General features: G+C 36.1%; 3 protein-coding genes and 2 pseudogenes across 3 annotated transcripts; all 5 read left to right on the top strand.

The window, feature by feature from the left end:
• LOC18614306 lies at nucleotides 731-2256 on the top strand (annotated as a pseudogene).
• LOC108662311 lies at nucleotides 4807-6164 on the top strand (annotated as a pseudogene).
• LOC18614305 (vestitone reductase) lies at nucleotides 6491-8431 on the top strand. The gene is made up of 5 exons (XM_018121988.1): nucleotides 6491-6772; nucleotides 6884-7411; nucleotides 7569-7764; nucleotides 7879-8019; nucleotides 8119-8431. Coding segments are annotated over exons 1-5 (987 nt in total). The 5' UTR covers nucleotides 6491-6651; the 3' UTR covers nucleotides 8120-8431.
• Nucleotides 9200-12097, top strand: LOC18614304 (vestitone reductase). Its single transcript, XM_007051998.2, has 5 exons — nucleotides 9200-9399; nucleotides 10624-11151; nucleotides 11366-11561; nucleotides 11654-11794; nucleotides 11890-12097. Coding segments are annotated over exons 1-5 (987 nt in total). The 5' UTR covers nucleotides 9200-9278; the 3' UTR covers nucleotides 11891-12097.
• On the top strand, nucleotides 13165-20869 carry LOC18614303 (protein transport Sec1a). The gene is made up of 21 exons (XM_018121956.1): nucleotides 13165-13299; nucleotides 13494-13552; nucleotides 13790-13871; nucleotides 14000-14078; nucleotides 14242-14292; nucleotides 14387-14483; nucleotides 14597-14629; nucleotides 15068-15196; nucleotides 15407-15592; nucleotides 15682-15765; nucleotides 15878-15976; nucleotides 16056-16129; nucleotides 16591-16687; nucleotides 17525-17650; nucleotides 17755-17850; nucleotides 18584-18700; nucleotides 18816-18893; nucleotides 19332-19549; nucleotides 19731-19821; nucleotides 19946-20035; nucleotides 20432-20869. Exons 1-21 carry the CDS (start codon nucleotides 13221-13223, stop codon nucleotides 20492-20494), a joined length of 2028 nt encoding a protein of 675 aa, XP_017977445.1. The 5' UTR covers nucleotides 13165-13220; the 3' UTR covers nucleotides 20495-20869.

Below are 20982 nucleotides of genomic sequence, written 5' to 3'. Positions count from 1 at the left end.
TCTAAAAATCCACAATCGAATTTGGCAACTCCAAAACTTTGGACCCTTCTTAGTTTCTAGTATTATTCTAGAAATCATACTAATTTGTCTAGAAAAAAGTAACAATATTCCTCAGAAAAAAGGGTTCTTAATTTTGAATAATTAGATGCCATGAGATTGGGAATTTGGCGTGGTCAATTTCAGCGCTTACCCACCTAGCTAGGATCCTAAAAAGAATTTCCTAGGGTTGTTCATGTAGAATTAATATGACATTTGAACTTCTAGAATCACATGTCCATAAAAGGAGTTGTCTTTTTTTTCTACTAGACAAGTGTTAGTCATGAATTATTGAAAATAATAATAATGAAAGACTTATACCTTACAAAAAAAAAAGAAGAAAAAATTAACATTAAATTCTTAAGTGAAAATCCACTATTAATGGTCCATTAAGAAAAAAAAGATAGTTATGTTCTGAAATAAAATACGAATGCCGTAATATATTGATTACTTGTGTCGTCAATCGTCATTGTATACGCCTTCAAACTGCAACCAGTCGAAAGAACACCTATCCAGGTCAAGAAAAGCATGGCTGTGACTCCCAAAAGCAGGCTGGAAAAGGGAGAAAAACTCAACTCCAAACGTGCACGTGGGACTGGAAGTTTCTACTCACCACAATATATATAGTAAGATGCTAAAAGGAAACTCACATCTCAAAACAAACAATACTGAGTCTGATAGAGTTCGAAGGAAGAGATATAGAGATTATAAGATGGTAGGAGATAAAGGAACTGTCTGCGTCACAGTAGGGACGGGCTACATCGGCTCCTGGCTGATCAAGGTACTTCTTGAGCAGGGTTACGCTGTTCATACCACTATTAGACCTGACCCAGGTAAGACTAGTGTTTGCAAGTTTAATCGAAATTGAAAACAGTACTTTTTTTTTTTTGGTGTTCAAATTTATGGAGAGTGTAATTGAGAATATGAATTAAGACTTCAGGTTGAGAAAATGTTGAGAAGGTGAGGAGAGTTAGTTTGGTATTTGGATTGATTGAAATTATTACACTGAGATGTTGTTGGACATATATTAATATTTCATAATATTTCAATATTTCACATTATTAAGATTAAAAAAAATGAGTGCTTTAAATAAACAAACTCATTATGAACTTTACAAAACATGATTGGCGCTTCAATATATCAGGAAACAAGAGGGACGTTAGCTTCCTCACCAGCCTCTCAGGAGCAGATGAAAGGCTTAAAATCTTCAGGGCAGATCTTAGTGATCCGGAGACTTTCGGTGCAGCCATCGAGGGATGCAAAGGAGTTCTCCATGTTGCCTCTCCCACGGATTTCCAAGACAATGAACCCGAGGCAGTAGTGACCAAAAGAGCAATCGATGGAGCACTAGGCATCCTGAAGACATGCTTAAGATCAAAAACAGTGAAGAGGGTTGTCTTCACTTCTAGTATTGCCTCTGTGTATTTCAACAACAAGGATGTAGACATGATGGATGAGAGTGTTTGGACTGATGTGGATTAAGATAGAGAACTTAAGTCATACGTAAGCTCGTATGCGATTACCAAGACTTTGACAGAAAAAGCAGTTCTTGAATTTGCAGCAGAACATGGATTGGATCTGTTGACGGTCATTCCTCCTTTGGTTGTCGGTCCCTTCGTCTGTCCGAAGTTAACTGGTTCAGTGCGCGCAGCATTGGCTCCGATTCTAGGTATAACTTAAAATTTTGTTTATTTATTTATTTAATATTTACTGAAATATTATGAACTTTTTGTGTCAACTATACTAAAACGGTAAGATTGATATCTGTTCAGGGAATAAGGATGATTACAGTCTTCTTCTCAATACAGCCATCGTTCGTGTTGATGATTTGTCAAGGGCATTCATCTTCCTGCTCGAGCATCCTGAGGCAAAAGGGAGGTACAATTGTTCCTCGGACACAGTAACTATTCAAAAGATAGTTGAAATTCTTTCTGCTAATGACCCAGAATTCCCACTTCCTATAGCAGAGTGAGTAAAGTGCTTTTTCCTCGGGCATTTTCTCAATAATTTAAACTCTTGTTATCTTAATCTTGAGATTAAAAAGAAAAAATTTTGAACTTATTTTTTATTCCTGGCAGTTCCCTAGAAGAAATTGAAGGTACAAAAATGCCTGGTTTGTCATCAAAGAAACTATTGGATTTAGGTTTCAAATTTAAGTATGGGATTGAGGATATGTACGATGGAGGTATCAAGTGTTGCAAGGAAAAAGGCTTTCTCTAGTAAGCATAACAACCGCTCTCTAGCATTCTTAGTTTCACGTCATGCGTGGTATGAAATCTATAGCAACGACAAAATTAACTAATTGTTTCAATTTGTTACATTGCCAGGACAAAAAGCTTGAGGATATATGTGATTCAATCTGTCGAGGAATGAAGATGCACCTCCTGTGAAGATTTTGGGATTCTAAAGAAAGAAGTATTAGTATCGAGGTTCACGAAGCTCATTATTTTGGTCTAATAACCAGGAAATTATTCTATTTTCCGCTGTAGTTCATGCTTCGATGCTCGTGTTCTCGTGAAGTGTGGACTGCCTTTTTTTTTTTTATAATTGTTTGTATAGCATATTTCTTTGCATGGGACAGAATATAGAATAAATAAATAAGAACGAAGTTCGGTTAATGCTTATCTTTCCATAAATTTGTGCAATACTACCCATAAGAGAATTCATAGTGCCACTTTTAATTGGGTTTCAAGTCCTAATAGAATATACTTTATCATACATTAAGAAAGAATTTTTTTTTTACCCAAAAAACCCGAACAAGATGAAATTTCATCCACAGTGGAGAAGCATGCTCCTGGCTTGGGTTAAGCAAGGTCTACCCGAACACGGAACATCGTGTGATAAACATGGCTTCAGCCTACAAAACGCCCAAATTCTAGACTCACTCTTAGAATGTTATCATCTAAACTCGGGCTGTGCCCTAAGAGGACTCTAATTCTAATTTTCACCGCAAGCCCAATTGGATTTACAAACTGGACCGGCAGATATCGAGAGAGACATGGGGTGCCTTGCAGACCGGCCAAGGGCAGCACAGACAGGCTCCAAATATTGAATGAGGTTCTTAATCAACCTGTTAGCTTCGAAAAAGGCCGTTCGAGGGTGGGTTGGGAGCCTTTCTTTCGTATTACTTATCTATAAATAAAAATTTATAAAAAGTAAATTTATTAAATAATTTTAATTTAATTTTAAAAATTATTATTTTTTATAAGTGTTTTATAATAACTTTTAAGTTAAAAAAAATCATGCCAAACATACTCAAAGAGCCAAAGAAAATTTTCATGAAACTAAGAGAAAATGATATTATTCACCTCCATTTCATCATACAAAAAATCATCGAGCAGTACTGAAAAGATTACTAAGATAAGTGGGAGAGGCATACAGATTCAAGAAAAAATAAAAGTCTATTTAATATCGTACATGATGAAATTAAGTACAAGGAGTGATATTTATTTGAGCAAGAAGCAGGGATGAAAACATGTACATTATAATAGGATATCTTACATTAATTGATCCGATGGATTAAATAAGTTTAGAGTATCTTATAATTGAATTTGGATAAAGTTTGAATAATAAAACTATTACTTGTCATGAATTTAAATAATAATTATAAGATAATACATTGATCTAATCATAAAAAATAATTTTTAATACTAAAATTTTATTTTGTATACTATTTAACTTAATTTTCATTAATAATATATAAATTAATTTTAAATATATTTCGATTTCAAGTTTGAATTCAAGTTCAATTTTTTTTATGAGTATTAACAATAAGATTCTTATATTAAGTATTAATTTTTAATCGAGTTCAAATTTGAAAATTTCAAAATCTACGAATATCCTATCCACTATCATCCTTATGCGAAGCAGCAAGTTTGTATACAATAAGCACGCCAAATTCATGGTACAAAAAGACGGCTAGCCTTAAGAATTTGCCAAAAGACATGGATTAGAAATGTCATGCGCATTGGTTATTCATAATTCTTCCTTCGGCTGTTGGGCCCTTCATTTGTCCGAGCATGCCTCCATCGTGCCGTGCGTCCTGTTGACTTTTGCCAAATTTGAAGTGAAAAAAGAATGAACATAAAATAGTACTTTAATGACGGAAAAGTATACAAATATTTCAATGTCCCTTAATTCTTGTAGGAACTAAAAAGTATTCAAGTTGGGTTTATTTTTCTACTTTTGACAACTCCACAATTATGGAACCTAATAAGTTTCTACATTAATCTAGAAACCATGCTAGTTTATAATTGACTTATAGGTTTTTTTTTTTTTTAATTAGGGAGGGGAGATTCGAACTCGACTCTTTTAGTAGAGAGATTATGCACTAACCAATGAAATAAATGTTTGTGTGTAAATTATTTGTACAAGTGCACCAACCAACCCATTTGTTTTTGGAAGTGTAGAAATTTTTGGACGGAGTAATTGAGAATATTAATTAGGACTTCAGGTTGAGAAAATGTTGAACAAGTGAGCAGAGTTAGGTTTGGTATTTGGACGGATTGAAATTATTACCGGACGGAGATACGTAGCAATCCTTGCTCTTGCTGGTTTAGTAGTTTGTGACTAGCTATTTCAGTTCCTTTAGTGTCAGTTGTTGCATTTCAATCTATTTATAAGAACCAGCAGATCAAAAACAAGGGGTGGATAGGATTTCTCAATTTCTTAAATATGGGACCACTGAGTTAAGTCAAACTTTACCACTCATGAAGTCATGATTGCTACTGAAATATGACCAGAAAACAAGAGAGACGTTAGCTTCCTCACCAGCCTCCCAGGAGCAGATGAAAGGCTTTAAATCTTCAGAGCCGATCTTAGTTGTCCGGAGAGTTTCGGTGCAGCCATTGAGGGATGCAAAGGAGTTCTCCATGTTGCCTCTCCCATGGATTTCCAAGACAATGAACCTGAGGCAGTAGTGACCCAAAGGGCAGTCGGCGGAGCACTAGGCATCCTGAAGACATGCTTAAGATCAAAAACAGTGAAGAGGGTTGTCTTCACTTCTAGTATTGCCTCAGTGTATTTCAACAACAAGAACGTAGACATGATGGATGAGAGTTTTTGGACTGATGTGGTTTACGTTAGAGAACTTGAGTCATACGTAAGCTCTTATGCGATTACCAAGACTATGACAGAAAAGGCAGTTCTTGAATTTGCAGCAGAACATGGAATGGATCTGGTGACGGTCGTTCCTCCTTTAGTTGTCGGTCCCTTCATCTGTCCAAAGTTAACTGGGTCAGTGCGCGCAGCATTGGCTCCGATTCTAGGTACAACTTAAAATTTTGTTTTTATATTGATTCAACAGAGTTTTTTCTGAAATAGTATGAACTTTTTGTGTCAACTACTAAAACGGTAAGATTGATATCTGTTCAGGGAATAAGGATGATTACAGTCTTCTTCTGAATGTAGCGATGGTGCATGTTGATGATTTGGCGAGGGCATTTATCTTCCTGCTCGAGCATCCTTAGGCAAAAGGGAGGTACAATTGTTGCTCGGACACAGTAACTGCTCAGAAGATAGTTGAAATTCTTTCTGCTAATTACCCAGAATACACACTTCCAATAGTAGAGTGAGTAAAGTTTTATTTTTGTTGGGCATTTTCTCAATAATTTGAGCTCTTCTTATCTTAATCTTGGGACTAAAAAGAAAAAAATTTTAAACTTTTTTCTTTTAATTCTTGGCAGATGCCTAGAAGAAATCGAAGGTCCTAGAATGCCTGGTTTGTCATCAAAGAAACTCTTGGATTCGGGTTTCAAATTTAAGTATGGGGTTAAGGATATGTACGATGGAGCTATCAAGTGCTGCAAGGAAAAAGGGTTTCTCTAGTAAGCATAATTACCGCTCTCTAGCATGCCTAGTTTGACATCATGGTGCTAAAAGGGAACGATGTTAACTGATTGTTTCAATTTGTTACATTGCCAGGAACAAGGACTTGAGGATATACATGATTCAATCTGCCGAGTGATGAAGATGCACTTCCTTTGAAGATTTTTGAATTCTAAAGAAAGAAGTATTAGCATAGAGGTTCATGAAGCTCTTAAATTTTGGTGTAATAACCAGAGAATTAATGTATTTTCTGTCGTATTTCATGCTTCGCTGCTTGTGCTGTCATGAAGTATGACCTGAGTTTTCTGGGATTATTGTTTGTACTTTTCAACTCATGTAGCATATTTCTTTGCTTGAGACAGAATAGGATAAATAAGAATGAAGCTCTTTTAATTGTTATTTTAAAATAAAAGAACGAAGTACACTGTCATGGATATCCCCAGAAGTAGAAGGTATACTTTCAAAGATGAAGTCGAAACCGTTTGGAATTAAAATAATAATCCAGAATCATTAAAAGATATAATAATAGAGAAAAGAATCCTTGATCATGACAGGACAGAGGTGTGGTGGTTGGAGGGGCAGGTAGTGTTATTGTTAACTACCACTAACAAAGAAAATAATTGCAGTATGTATCCGCAAGGGAGAGAGAATTATTTTTTAGCAAAATTAATAGAGGAATATATTCTCTTGATTGAACTAAATATCCAAGAATATTTTGAATTTAGCCAATTAATATCTGATGCAAATCTGCATTTAGAGAGAGCTAAGAAGGAATTGAAGTATAGAAAGATGGAAGAAGGAAAAGGAGCCATATGCGTGACAGGAGGTACCGGATACATAGCTTCATGGCTGATCAAGAAGCTCCTTGAGGAGGGTTACTCTGTCCATACCACCATTAGAGTTGACCCAGGTAAGGGTAAAAAACACATCCTTTTATTGTTATCTGCAACTCTGTTTTTCTTTGTGGCCTAAAACAGAGTTTTTACCATTTTCTCTTTTTGAATCTGTGATATCTGACCAGAAAACAAAAAAGATATTAGCTTCCTCACCAGCCTGCCAAGAGCAACCGAAAGGCTCAAAATCTTTGCAGCTGATCTTAGTGATCTGGACAGTTTCGATGCAGCCATTGAAGGATGCAAGGGAGTCCTCCACCTTGCCACTCCTGTCGATTTCGAAAACAAAGAGTCTGAGGAAGTGTTAACGAAACGGTCGATCAATGGAGCACTTGGCATCATGAAGGCATGCTTAAAATCAAAAACAGTGAAGAGACTTGTTTACACTTCTAGCTTATCCGCCGTTGTGTTTAACGACAAAGGTGTGGAGATGATGGATGAGAGTTTTTGGACTGATGCGGCTTTCGCTAGAGATAAATTAGATCCGTCCCTAAGTTCCTATGTAATTTCTAAGACTTTGACAGAAAGGGCAGCTCTGGAATTTGGAACAGAGCATGGATTGGATGTGGTGACAGTGATTCCTTCTTTTGTTGTTGGTCCTTTCATCTGTCCCAAGTTCCCTGGTGCAGTGCGCTTATCATTGGCTCCGGTCTTAGGTACAAGTCTATCAATGTTTTCCTTCATATTTTTAATTGCTTCAGGAAATATTCTTACTTACAGAGACAAAAATTCAACAGATCACAGAAATCCTTACAAAACTAGTGTTAACTTTTCGGGTCACCTACTAAAACAGTGAGATTGGTGTCTGTTCAGGGAATAGGGATGAGTATAGTCTTCTTCTCAATGTAGAGATGGTGCATGTTGATGATTTATCAAGGGCATTCATCTTCCTGCTCGAGCATCCTGAGGCAAAAGGGAGATACAATTGTTCCTCAGACAGAGTAACTATTCAAAAAATAGTTGAAATTCTTTCTGCTAATTACCCAGAATTCACACTTCCAACAGCAGAGTGAGAAAAAGCATTTTTTCTTTTTGACTCCAGCAGTTTCTCTATAATTTAGAACTCATGTTATCTTAACCTTGGGACGATTTTTTTTAAAAAAACTTTTTTAATTCTTGGCAGTTCCCTAGCAGAAATTGAAGGTACTAAAATGCCTAGTTTGTCATCAAAGAAACTCCTGGATTCGGGTTTCAAATTTAACTATGGGGTTGTGGATATGTTTGATGGAGCTATCAAGTGCTGCAAGGAAAAAGGCTTTCTCTAGTAAGCATAATTACAGCACTCTTTCATGGCTAGTTTGACATCATAGGTACGAAATCTTCAGCAACGATTTTAACTGATTAATTGTTTCCAATTTGTTAGATTGCGAGGACCAAGTGCTTCAGGATATGTATGATTCAATCAGTTGAGGGATGAAGATGCACTTCATGTGAAGATTTTAGGATTCTAAAGAAGGAAGCATTAGTGGCAAGGTTCATAAAGCTCATTATTTTGGTCAAATAACTGTAAAATTAATGTATGTCCTGCCGTGCTTCATGTCTTGACGATTGTGAGCAACTGTATGCAGCTAAGTTTTTCTTATCAACGTTCAGAACAAAACTAAAAAGAATAAGAAAAAGAAGTTGTTTCTTACTCAATGAGAAATAAAGAAAGCTATGAACTTTTCTCAGTGATTTGCACTTGTGTCATCTTAATCTTGAGATCAAAAGCAAAACTGTTTATGCTGTTTTATTCTTGGCAGTTAGAAGAAGAAAGTAAAGATAGAAAAACAGCCTGGTTTGTCATCAAAGAAACTCTTGGATGCGGACTTTGAGCAAATGTTTAATGAATGGTGCTGCAAAGGAAAAAGGCTTTCTCTAGTAAGCAGAATTACCATCTCCAGCATTGTAGATAGTTTGGCATCAGGTTACAAAATCAATAGGAATTCACGATATTGCTGAATTTGTTCCTCGGTGAGATCTAAATCTGGGAATTGAAGCAATTGTTGGGCAATATGAAGGCCTGATTGATATTGGAATCAATCATACTTCCAGTATTTGACATAATTTCTTGTTTTTATTATACTAATTCTTGAAATGTGAAGAACTCTGCTCATGGGCTTGAGGAATATTTTAATCAAATCAAGTTTAGGTTCGTGGCTAGCATTCCCAGAAAAGCAAATAAAATGTCAACAAGCATCATCTAAATCCAGATATGGTTGGCTCTAATTTTCTTGTTCTTAACCGTAAAAGGATAGTAGCGTCATTACAGACGCATTGACAAATCAGGGTCAAATTGTACATTTCTCCGAAGTTGCAGACTTGCTGTTAGCGACAAGATATCACCAGCCAGTAAAGAGGGGAATCGTAATTCTTCTTTTTGAGCTAACGCCACCCAGCAAAGTGCACGTGGACAATGAAGGACCACCTGAACCACGTGAGGAGGAAGGATGATGTGAATTTCACCTAATGTTGCCATTTCACAATTAATATATGGCCTAAATCTTTCGAGAGAGTGCTTTGAAAGAAGAGAAGTAAAGGGTAATGGAAGGAGATAAAGGAACCGTGTGTGTGACTGGAGGGACTGGATTTATAGCTTCATGGCTGATCAAGAGGCTTCTTGAAGAGGGTTACTCTGTGCACGCCACTGTTAGAGCTGATCCAGGTAAAGAGTAAAGTTAATAAGATTAGAACACCATTTAATTTTTTAATAACAAAGAGGAACTATTTTCTCTTGAGGCCTACAAATTATAGGACAGATTAATTTATATATCAAATTCAGGGTGAGAGAATTAGTATTGAACAAATAAACAAGATTTATGTTGGATTAATGAAGCTTTTCTGCAGAGAATTATTTAGTTGTGTTATCTTTCCATTTTTTTTCTTAAAATTCCTGAAGGGTGGTGCTGTTCCTAGGTGTATCAAGCTGTTTTCACAAACCACATAGTTGAATCTTTTTTTTTTATTATTTGAAAGATTGTAGTTTCATTGCAAAGAAGGATGGAAAAATCCCCTTCAAAAGACATCAGTAAAGAATCAGTGATTTGTGGGCTATACCTGGGCACAAAAAGCAGGTGTATTCTCCAAATCTTACTCCCAGTTACCCACAAGAACCTGCTATACAAAAATCGGATAACTATGCACTTCGCATGACTGATACATGCACAATCTTGCCTATACAAAACACATCAAGTCATGGCAGCAGAACAAAATAGAACCAGACCCTTCCTACCCTTAAAAATCTACAAAAACTTTAACCGACAATCAAGTAGCACAAAAATCATCAATTCAAGAGCAGAACACCAGCCATCCGGTCACAGATCGCAAGACGTCGGATACTTCACTAGCTAGAATTTTCCTCACCAGTTCCATATATCCGCAGAAGATCCTGCTGCCTATTGACCCCTTCTTTAGCCAACTTATCATGAACTTGATTGCCCTCTTCGTATGTGAATAGTTTCCCATCTGCTAACCTCTTTCTTTAGTTTCTCTATCCGCAACACCCATCTTCTCAATTTCCATAGAGTCGTTTGAGGCTAGTTTGTCCAGCTTACCGTATTCACTGAGTCACTTTCAATCGCCAAGGATATATGATTCTTCCACTCAGTGGCTGCAAATATCAGGAACGCTTCTCTAATGGCAAGAAATTTTGCTGTATTTGCATCATTGACCTCCGGTGACCTTCTGACAGCCCCATCAACTTTGAACTTCATTCATCACTGTTCTGGTTTCTTCCATTCAATAGAGACCCTTAGTTTCCTTCCATCCTTCTTGGTAAGCGGCACCTTGGGTTGACAGAATAAGCTCAGCACACTAGGATGTTCATCAGGCCATTTAGCAGCAGCCCTGCTTACATAGTTGAATCTTTTAATATGTGACTTATGACCAGAAAACAGAAGAGACACCAGTTTCCTCACCAGTCTGCCAGGAGCAGCCGAAAAGCTCAAAATCTTCAGTGCAGATCTTAATGATCCGGACAGTTTCGATGCAGCCATTGAAGGATGCAAGGGAGTCCTCCATGTTGCCACTCCTGTCGATTTCGAGAACAAAGAACCTGAGGAAGTAGTAATCGAAAGGGCAATCAGTGGAGCGCTAGGCATCGTGAAGGCATGCTTAAAATCAAAAACTGTAAAGAGAGTTGTTTATACTTCTAGTGCATCCGCAGTTCTGTTCAACAACAAGGATTTGGACATGATGGATGAGAGTTTTTGGACGGATGTGGATTTGGTTAGAGAAAAATTGGACCCGCACGTACGTTCTTACATGATTTCCAAGACTTTGACAGAAAGGGCAGCTCTTGAATTTGCAGCAGACCATCGACTGGATCTCGTGACAGTGATTCCTACTTTTGTTGTTGGTCCTTTCATCTGCCCCAAGTTCCCTGGCTCAGTGCGCACGACATTGGCTCTGGTTTTAGGTACAAGCTAATTTTCCCATGAATAATTCCCATTTTAATTGCTTCAGGCAAAACTCTTTTCTTCAATTGGCTAGGTTTTCGATTAAGTTATGTGGACAAGTTTTATTGCTCTGTTCAACCTAAATAGGCATCCAATTGGGCTTTAGAAAACTGTTTCTGCTGAATTTCAGTAGGGAATATTCACCAAGTTCAGTGAAACTAAATATTTATACAGGGAACCAGCATGAATATGCTACTCTTCTGAATACATCAATGGTGCATGTTGATGATGTGGCAAGGGCACATATTTTCCTGCTTGAGTACCCTGATGCAAAAGGGAGATACAATTGTTCTTCGGACACAATCAGTCTTCAGAAGTTGGCTGAAATTCTTTCTGCCAAGTACCCAGAGTTCCCAATTCCAACAGCAGAGTGAGTGAAGTATTTCTCAAATAATTCAAAGTTATGTTAGAATAATCTTGGACTACCAGCAGAGTTTCCTCAATTCCCTCTTTTCTGGGCAGTTCCTTAGCAGAAGTCCAAGGTATGAAAGTACCTGGTTTGTCATCAAAGAAACTCATGGATACAGGATTCAAATTTCAATATGGGGTTGAAGAAATGCTTGATGGAGCTATTAAGTGCTGCAAGGAAAAAGGCTATCTCTAGTAAGTATAATCTACCATCACTAACAGTATATTTTGGTGAAAATGTCTGGAAACAATGTCAACCAATCGGTTTCAATTCATGCTGCAAAATGCAGGGAGCAAGGGCCTGAAGATGTAGTTGAATCCAGAGAGTCAAAGTGAAGAGGCTCAAGGAAGCTTGTGATAATGTATATCTAAATAAGCTTGAAAAGCCACAAAACCGATGTAGTTTGTGTTTTCTATGTTCCCAAAGTTGTTCTTGTGAAGTGTGCACTGCATTTATAGTTTAATTTATATGTCCATTTTATCTTATATTTAGAATGACTGCGGTCCATTTTATTGATTAAGATGAATTCAAAATTTTAAGCACAATACTTAAAGAATTTCTTAAATTATTTAAAAATATTTAAATAATTTTTTTATTTTATTATGTTTAACTAATTTTTTTATTTTTATAACAAATAAGTTAAAATGTAATTTCTCCTTAAATAGGTTTTATAAACATAAATATTAACTTTAGATTTGCATTCTCCTTCTCTATATTTTCTTTGAGTGAGTAAATGGTCAATGAAGTTAATTTGAATAAAAAGTTTTAATAATTGAATATTACTTAAAAATTAATCGAATTGATAAAATTCAATAATGAGCCGATGAATTGATTAACAGAATTATATTGATTTATTTAATCAGTGAATAAATTACAAAATTTTTGGATTTACGAGTCTTGATTCATTCAAGACTAATTTTTTAATTTCATTTTTCTATGATAATTAAAAAATAAATAAAATTAAATCATGAAATCTTAATAATATTAAAATGCTCTAACAAACATGGTTAAAAACATTAAAACAGAAGAAATGACTCAAATATGAACTATACTTACTTATATGCTTATAAATCTAAATTGATTAATTTGGTTAATGAAAAAAAAAATTCACAATAAAAATCGATTGAATTAATCGATTTAACTACGTTTACTTTCAAATTAATTGCATAATTAAAATAATCAAATCGTTTTAACTACATTTATTTTATTAATTTAATAAATTCAGATTGAATTGAAAAATTTCCAAACTTTAGGGTTTGATTTGTAATATTGCATAAGCTTACAAACGAATGACCGTTAGGAGCCTGCGTGCAGCGCAAGCTACCTTCAAGTTTACTGCTTAAGAGTCACAAATCGACGTCGTTTGGACGTATTGTTTCCCTTACATGGAGCGAAATCCGCGATTTGTTGAAACGCCAACCCCACGCAATATAACGGCCATTCTCGAACTGCGCCATCTTTCTCTCATCTTATTACAAGCACAAACGCATGCACTCTTTTTTCTCTTCAAAAAAATTTTCTCTCCCTTTTTAGCTCAAAAAATTCTTAATCAACTTTTTTTTTCTGGTTCGTGAAAATCATCTTGTTTTGTTCGCAAAATCGATGCATTTGTAATTAGCGATGTCGTTTTCGGATTCTGAGTCGTCTTCTCATGGTGGTGAAAGAGAATACAAGGTCTTTCGACAGTTCAGCCGCGATCGTATGTCCTTTCTACTTGAACTCATTGTTTTTAGATTTTTTTTCTGTTTGTTTTCAAGATCTTGAAAATGTCAAGTTAGAATTAGCCCTCCGCTCAGAGAAAGTGCTATTCCCTGAGGTTTACGTGTCGACTACTTGGAGAGCTTGTTGAGTCTCTGGCTGTTTCGCTTACGATATTGATGACTTTCTTTTCAGGGCTATTGTATGAAATGCTTGGATCTTCGACATCTGGAGGTTCAAAATCTGCTTGGAAGGTTCGATCTTATAATTCTTGTTTTCTTGCATTTCCTTATTTGATTTCCATTTTCTTTTACTTGTTAATTTTTTTTCCCATTTCTTAGCGTTTTTCTTTCTCAGCGCTAGATAGTTTATACTGATCTTAAGTTTTTACAGTCATTTAATCTGTTCGAGTATGCTTAGTCCACAATAGAATGAGACTACTTAGTTTCTCCAAAGGGTTGTTTTAGTCAATTTTGATGGAGTTTTGGCAGGTACTCATAATGGATAAAGTGACCGTCAAAGTCATGTCTCATTCGTGTAAAATGGCAGACATCACAGATCAAGGAGTTTCCTGTAAGCTTATAGAAATTGATTTTAGAAATTCTTGATATATATTACTTTTGACAACATGAAGCAATATGTTGTAAAATAGTTGTTGATATTGCTGGTTGCAACTTACCTGAGATTCTTGTCTATTGCAGTGGTGGAAGACCTTTTCAGGAGAAGGCAGCCATTACCATCCATGGAAGCTATATATTTTATCCAGCCATCAAAAGAAAAGTATGTTGTTTATTTCTTTTAAATTTCATTTCACTTTCACTACATATTCCTTCGTTGCTTTCGACCTTTGCTTGTCTTTATACTAAGATCTTTCTCTATGAATTCTATATCAATGTTTCAAAACTCTGAGCCCATTTTGACCCCATCTTTTGCTAGCATGCAGTATTATCATGTTCTTATCTGACATGTCGGGAAGGGAGCCTTTATACAAGAAGTATGTGAACGATTTTCTCCAGAAACTTTGATTTTATGTGATCTGATAATGTTCTCCTGTCTCCGCTCCCCCTTATCCTGATTTTCTTTCCCAGGGCATTTGTATTTTTTAGTTCACCTGTTCCAAAGGAATTCGTTAATCACATCAAAAGCGACACAAGTGTGATACCTCGCATAGGTGCATTGAGAGAGGTATGAATTTTCTATTTATATTAGTTCTTGCAACATTTACTGGGTTTTTTTTTGGTGTTTTACTTAGATTCTTTTGGTTTGATTTATGGTTTTTGTTGCTTGTTAATTTGCAGATGAATTTGGAATACTTTCCTATAGATAGTCAGGTTAGACAACAGCATTTGTTCCTTTTTTTTCGTTTGAATGCCTTTTAACGAATTCATGACGGAATCTTAATGATCCATCTAATTTTGGACTCAGTTGTATTTGCATTATTATGATCTTTAAAAATTTATCTTTTCTAAATGACGGAGATTTCACCTTCAATGCAAATTTCTTTATTGTTTATCTGTCATAAGTAATTACCCTTAAAGTTAGAGTTCTCATGAACCAGATGATTGATTATTGAAGGTATAACCAGTTTGTGCTAGGACTAGATTGCTTATGTTTTTGTGCCCAATAAGGTACCAGGGTCTAGGAGAGTTATTGTTACATAAATTGTGACCTCACTTGTTTTGGTTAGGGCCCAAGATGCGAGTTGATTGCCAGATGATTATTAGGAAGAATATTTAAAATATGTTATCCACCAAGACCTTTTGATGCAGGGTTTTATCACTGATCATGAAACAGCCTTGGAAGAACTCTTTAGTGAAGATGCTGAGAAGTCTCGCAAATTTGAAGTTTGTTTGAATACAATGGCAACTCGAATTGCCACAGTTTTTGCCTCACTGAAGGTATGAATTTATAAGAAATTGGTAAAGAACTATGATACTACGAAGTGAAAATATGGGCAAACTTGTAAAGTACAAATGTCACATGTAGTCTCTGCAGTTTATTCCGTATACGACTTCAAGGCTTAACATTTGCATTATTTATGGCAATCTTCCTTTTGAAATCAAATAGAATCTTATTGTTAGATAATTAACTGCGATTGGACTTCTCAGGAGCTTCCATTTGTGCGATATCGTGCTGTCAAGTCACAAGATGCATCTACAGCGACAACCCGTGACTTAATTCCTTCTAAGCTTGCTGAAGCTGTTTGGAACTCTCTTTTGAAGTACAAATCTATTCCCAACTTTCCACAGACTGAAACATGCGAGCTGCTCATCTTGGATAGATCTGTTGACCAGGTTAACTATAATTTCTGTATTCATGATGTGCTTTTTTTGAGCAATGTGAGGTTGATTTTGTTGAAAGTGATGGCACTTTGCACGTTTAGATTGCTCCTGTGATACATGAATGGACATATGATGCTATGTGCCATGATTTACTTGATATGGATGGAAACAAATATGTGCTTGAGGTAAGTTTTTCTTGTTAAATTGCTTCCAGGAGTTCATTTTCTTTCTTCTTTCCTTTTTTTTTTCCTTAAATTTTATTTTATTCCCATATAAGAATAACTTGTGTTTTCTTAGGTTCCTAGCAAATCAGGTGGCCCACCTGAGAAAAAGGAGGTCCTTTTAGAAGATCACGATCCAGTTTGGTTAGAGCTTCGTCATGCACACATAGCCGATGTATGTCTCATGTACTTATATTCTCTGTTATCTGGAAAGAGTAAAACCATAATGCTCTTTTCCACCGTTAACATGTTAGGCAAGTGAGCGCTTGCATGATAAGATGACCAACTTTAAATCAAGGAACAAAGCCGCACAGGTTCAGAGCTCAAGGTTAGTGGCTTCACTGCTGAACTTTGTGAAATAGTAAGAAATTATGTATCTGATGAAGTTTTGCCATTAGCATATTACTTGAAGATGATGATTGTATAGTCTAATCTTAAGCTTAGTAATGAATTGGTAGGAAGGTTGTTTGTAATGGGAGAGGTTACATCATTTTTAAGTTTTATATAGATTCATGAGTAGTATGGCCTTGAATTAGAGGAGGACACATAGTATTTTGTGAAATATAATGCCGATTATCATATAACTAGACAAGTAGACACATTTAGGAATTTGTTTTTGGTACTTTTTAAATGGAATATTTAGATGCTTCCTTTAAGGACTATTTGCATATGAAAGTTAAAAATGTTTCTACTTTACGTCACAATCTCTCTGAATTATGAACTGAATTAAGTTAAATGTGCTTGCAACTACTCCATAGACCCTTTCTGTTGAAGTTTGGTTCATTGCAGAGATGGAAGTGAATTATCTACTCGAGACTTGCAGAAAATTGTGCAAGCTTTGCCACAATATAATGAAATAGTTGAAAAGCTCTCTCTGCATGTGGAGGTTTGTTTATTGTTGAATGCCTGACTTTTTAATTGTCACTTTCTTATTGAATTAAGCTCTATCTCTTTTTTAATTGTCATTTTCTTGTCAAATGCCATAGATATTCATTTGCTTCAGGGATGTATGTGGTCATTCAGCCAAATGTTTACAAAGCTAATAAATATGACCAAGTTGTAACTACTAAAAATCTTACTATAGGAACCAACAAAAGATCTGAGCACTCTTACCTTAAGTGTTCACACTCACCTATCTGCTTAACTTTTTAGGTTGAGTGATTACAACATGCATGGTTTTGATATCAACATCTATAATGTTAACAAAGGAAATAAACATAACTAAGTTTTAACTACTAAAACTCTTGCTGAAGGAAGAAAGAAAAGTCCTGAGCTCTATTAAGTGTTCACACTCTTGCTTTTTGGAGTTCACTGGAATTTATGTGATACATGTTAGGGATTAAGACCCACTCTTGGACTCTCACCTTATTGCTTAAACTTATAGGTTGAGTAATCCTCGACAGCATGCATGGTTTTGATATCAAGAACAACTTCATCCTGAGATACATTCTCAAATATTTGAGATAGCAATAGCAGTAATTCAATGCAGTTTTAGGTTGCTAGTAGCTCTTGAATGCAAAGTGGAGCTTTCTGTTTGTCCTAGTCATCATCTGCAAGGTGGAGACTTCAATACATTTTTAAGTTGCTTGTATTACACTCTTGAAATGCAAAGTGGAGCATCCTGTTTGTCCTAGTACAAGCATCATTTGTAAGGTTGTGGAGGCTTGTAAGGAGATGGTTAAACTGCACTTTCTGCTGATTGTTTTGACTATTATATCAACAGATTGCTGGAACAATCAACAAACATATCAGGGAAATGGGGCTTCGTGAGCTTGGACAACTAGAACAGGATCTTGTTTTTGGAGATGCAGGAGCAAAGGACGTCATCAGCTTTCTGAGGACAAAGCAGGTGATGCCATGGTTGATGCTTAGATAACATTAAATATTGTAGGATTGGAATTTTTTAACTTTCCTTTTAAAATCTCATGACATTCAAAGTTGCAATCCATGCAGGATGCATCTCCAGAAAATAAATTGCGTTTGCTAATGATTTACGCATCAGTCTATCCAGAGAAATTTGAGGGTGATAAAGCTTCAAAGCTTATGCAGGTAGCTATTGTATACCCTATCTAAGTAAATAATAGCAACTTGTTCTTCTCGTAATTGCATAATTTGAGAATATTTTCTTTCCCTTTTGCTACCGGTCAACGCTTCCTGAACTAAAATAGAAGACTGGTGAATGTCATGTGTACCAACAAAACTCAAGTAAGCCACATCGTACTTCCCTCATTAGGATTAAGGATAGGTAGAACCAATCAGAAGTGCAAATTGCTCTGGCAAAGCAAGCACTTTCAACTCACAGACTTGTATCCTGCTCCTCCTGCTTGGCCAAGAAGTGTTAAACATAATAGAATACTAGGACTAATGGCTTGTTGCTTAACTTTATGTTCCCTATTTCAACTTCTTTGATCAAGCTTTTGAAACATGGTGGATTGGACAGATAACTGTTATAACAAGCAAGCTTTTCTTTGCTTGTTTTCAACCTAGTTGTTCTTCCAGACTTGTTTGTCATTTGCTCTACAGTTTGAAGAGTTTCAAGTTTTAATTCCCTATATTTCGTAACAGACTGATAGATGATTTGTGTAGCTTTTTGTAGACAATTAATGATCAATTGGGTTGATTGGTAATTCAACCTACTTGTTCTTCTTAACTTTATTCTGATTTGCACTGCAGTTTAGAAGACCTCTGTGTACAATTTACTTATCAAAGCAAATCAATGATTTTAACTGAATTAGTCAAGTGAACTGTAATTTGTTTTTTCTTTTCACTATTTGTTCATCAGTTGGCTAAATTATCACCAGAAGATATGAAAGTCATTAACAATATGCAATTACTTGGAGGATCATCACAAAGTAAAAAAGCAACCAGTGGTTTCTCGCTCAAGTTTGATGGCCAAAAGGTAAGCCAAGTAGCTTTGAGACAATAAACGAAGATCAGTTAGGATCCTGCCTTTATCAAAAACATAGTGGTTTGAGTTATAGAATACTAATCAATGAACATTCGTTTGATGTCAGACAAAACAAGCAACAAGAAAAGACCGAACTGGAGAGGAAGAAACTTGGCAACTATTTCGGTTTTATCCCATGATAGAGGTATGATCTATCTTTTATCTTCTTGTCTCAATATGTGTGATTTATATCAATGTATCTCTGAATATTTTGTCTTGGAAAACTTCTGTGATTAATTTATATCTCAGTGACCAATCTCCCATTCTCCTCTCCTCTGTGGTTGCTTTTATAGAATATGTGTGTCAGATTTATCACGTGCTATATATGGTTGTTAAATACCTTTATTCCTCCAGTTATGCATATTACACCTTGCTGATTTTTTATGAAATCAGTCTTCATAGAACTACACCTTGTTTACAAAAGACAACTTCTAAAAAGAACACAAGCACACACTAACAGACACTGCAAAATAAGAAATGATTTCATGTACAAGAGAAAGATGTTTCATTTTATCTACTAGTTCCTTGTTAATGCCTTATGCATATAATTAAATGGTATTGGTTGACATTTTTCACGTGACAGGAGCTTATTGAAAATCTTAGCAAAGGTGAGCTGCCAAAGAACGACTATTCATGTATGAATGAACCAAGTGCAGTTGTCCAGGACAGACCCCAAAATGGATCGATGCGGACAAGACCAACTCCAGCTGCGCCTACGGAGAAAAGGCCTGCTCATTCAATGAGATCAAGACGAACAGCAACGTGGCCACGGCCTCACTCTTCTGATGATGGATATTCCAGGTAGCCTTTCAGCTCAAAATCTCATCTTTTTATGCGGGGCCCCTTTCTGAACAGTAGTTGTTCTACTGGCTGGATAGATCATAGACATACTCTTTACTCTTCAATGATTATTGTCCCTTCTATTTCTCCGTACATCAAACTCTGTAATGCAACACCTAACTCTCTTCTGTGCCTTTTGCAGTGATTCAGTTCTGAAAAATGCAACTGCTGATTTCAAGAGAATGGGACAGCGTATTTTTATATTTATCATTGGTGGGGCAACTCGATCTGAGGTAAAATAGCCGCTGCATTTCTCTTATTGGCTTTGAGTTAATATTTGAATCTCACTGATGTTTTAAATTGATGCCCTTTTATTGTTGTGATTGTTAACCTGATAGATTCTATTGCTATTGGCAGCTACGAGCATGTCACAAACTCACAGCAAAACTGAATAGGGAAGTTGTCCTGGGTTCTTCTAGTTTGGATGATCCTCCACAATATATTACGGTAAATAGATTTTGTTCCTATCGTTTTCACAGTAAGAGTACAAAACCTGGCACAAGAGGATATGTCTATGGTATATTTTTTGCACATTTCTTCACAGTAAGATCAAGTCCATTTGTAATGTGGCAAGTATCTAAATACATGCATACATACACCCCATCTGGGATCTCTTTTTACTTCCTAAATATTTTCATGCATCAAAAAGAAGTTCCACAACCACAAGAGAACTTCGTTTTCTCATCTCTCAATCCTGTTTCCTTGAGAGCAGTCTGTCCAAATTTCAGAAGCATTTTTCTGAGCTATAAATGGAGCTAAAGGGTGCAGCAAACTGCAGAACAAGAGAAGCAATTGTTTTCTTTTTTAGTTTTTGCTTCTAACGATTTTATCTCAATGTTGCAGACACTGAAGCTGCTGTCAGAAAAGGATCTATCCATGGGTGCCCCACAACCCAACTTTTGGTGAGATCGAACTCTGGCTCATATGCTTTTTGCCCATTGCCAGCTTGTTGAATACCTCATTTGGGAGTTGATAATAACCCTGCAAAGTAGGACTCTACAATTTGAATGATGAGCAGTTTTACTCTGCGTAATTAGAAAAGTGGATCGAAAAAGATTGAAAACAAGGCCCTTATCCTGTCTGTACAGTCATTGCCTCTTGAAAATATAATTCGAGTCTCGGACCTGCTTCTCTTCAACCCGGAGTGGAGCGAGTCTTCTTGTTGTTTATCGTTAACCAAAATTTACGCATACTTTTTAGGGACGTTTGGATGCCCCAGGGAATTCGAATAGCCCATAATGTATTATATCCATTGTTTTATTAAAGTATTCAAATTTTTTCATTCATGGTGTTAAGCGGTAATATCTTCAGTTCCCATTCAAAGTATTCACTGGGCAGAGGAGAAGAATGTTGCCTTGACGAATGTGGCTGGGCAACACGGACTGACTTTGCCT

The sequence above is a fragment of the Theobroma cacao genome, chromosome 1, assembly GCF_000208745.1.
Source record: "Theobroma cacao cultivar B97-61/B2 chromosome 1, Criollo_cocoa_genome_V2, whole genome shotgun sequence".
In the NCBI taxonomy this organism is placed as follows: domain Eukaryota; kingdom Viridiplantae; phylum Streptophyta; class Magnoliopsida; order Malvales; family Malvaceae; genus Theobroma; species Theobroma cacao.
This window is presented reverse-complemented; position numbering and strand designations above follow the sequence as displayed.

Bases quoted from the DNA above. Each gene is read 5' to 3' on its own strand.
- LOC18614305 (XM_018121988.1), top strand. From the start codon at position 6,652: ATGGAAGAAGGAAAAGGAGCCATATGCGTGACAGGAGGTACCGGATAC. The intron at 6,773-6,883 runs GTAAGGGTAAAA...ATATCTGACCAG, and splicing joins CACCATTAGAGTTGACCCAG to AAAACAAAAAAGATATTAGC. The intron at 7,765-7,878 runs GTGAGAAAAAGC...AATTCTTGGCAG, and splicing joins TTCACACTTCCAACAGCAGA to TTCCCTAGCAGAAATTGAAG.
- LOC18614304 (XM_007051998.2), top strand. From the start codon at position 9,279: ATGGAAGGAGATAAAGGAACCGTGTGTGTGACTGGAGGGACTGGATTT. The intron at 9,400-10,623 runs GTAAAGAGTAAA...ACTTATGACCAG, and splicing joins CACTGTTAGAGCTGATCCAG to AAAACAGAAGAGACACCAGT. The intron at 11,562-11,653 runs GTGAGTGAAGTA...TTTTCTGGGCAG, and splicing joins TTCCCAATTCCAACAGCAGA to TTCCTTAGCAGAAGTCCAAG.
- LOC18614303 (XM_018121956.1), top strand. From the start codon at position 13,221: ATGTCGTTTTCGGATTCTGAGTCGTCTTCTCATGGTGGTGAAAGAGAA. The intron at 14,630-15,067 runs GTTAGACAACAG...CTTTTGATGCAG, and splicing joins ACTTTCCTATAGATAGTCAG to GGTTTTATCACTGATCATGA. The intron at 17,651-17,754 runs GTGATGCCATGG...CAATCCATGCAG, and splicing joins GCTTTCTGAGGACAAAGCAG to GATGCATCTCCAGAAAATAA.